General features: G+C 40.6%; 1 protein-coding gene across 1 annotated transcript in view; it reads left to right on the top strand.

Annotated features, from left to right (window-relative positions):
• Window positions 1-720, top strand: part of LOC106323344 — a gene marked incomplete at its 5' end in the record, with an annotated part of 11,000 nt that overhangs the window by 1,409 nt on the left and 8,871 nt on the right. The window contains one exon of the mRNA XM_013761483.1: window positions 19-537. Within this exon, the coding sequence (XP_013616937.1) occupies window positions 19-537 (519 nt within the window). The remainder of the gene's footprint in view (window positions 1-18; window positions 538-720) is intronic.

Raw genomic sequence — 720 nt, 5'->3', positions numbered from 1 at the left:
TACAATCCTGAAACAAAGAAGACAATCATTAGTCGGAATGTCATCTTTGATGAAGAAGGAGAATGGGATTGGAGATCAAATAATGAAGACTACAACTTCTTTCCATCCTTTGAAGAAGAGAATGTGGATCAACCGAGAGAAGAGCCAGCTACACCACCAACTTCCCCAACAACAAGTTCTCAAGGAGATGAAAGCTCAAGTGAAAGGACTCCACGTTTTAGAAGTCTACAAGACATCTACGAGGTAACCGAAAATCAAGACAATCTTACTCTATTTTGTCTATTTGCGGATTGCGAGCCTATGAACTTTGAAGAAGCCCAAGAAAAGAAGTCATGGAGAAGTGCAATGGATGAGGAAATCAAGTCGATTCAAAAGAATGATACATGGGAGTTAGCTTCACTTCCAAATGGACACAAGGCAATTGGTGTGAAGTGGGTGTACAAGGCAAAGAAGAACTCTAAAGGAGAAGTTGAAAGGTACAAGGCAAGATTGGTGGAAAAAGGCTATAGTCAAAAAGCCGGGATCGACTATGATGAGGTAATTGCTCCAGTTGCTCGCTTAGAAACGGCTAGACTAATCATTTCATTGGCAGCCCAAAAGAGTTGGAGGATACATCAAATGGATGTCAAATCAGCCTTTTTAAATGGAGACCTTGAGGAAGAAGTCTACATTAAGCAACCACAAGGCTACATAGTTAAAGGAGAAGAAGACAAAGTCTTA

This window comes from Brassica oleracea, chromosome C2, assembly GCF_000695525.1.
Source record: "Brassica oleracea var. oleracea cultivar TO1000 chromosome C2, BOL, whole genome shotgun sequence".
NCBI classification, from domain to species: domain Eukaryota; kingdom Viridiplantae; phylum Streptophyta; class Magnoliopsida; order Brassicales; family Brassicaceae; genus Brassica; species Brassica oleracea.
This window is presented reverse-complemented; position numbering and strand designations above follow the sequence as displayed.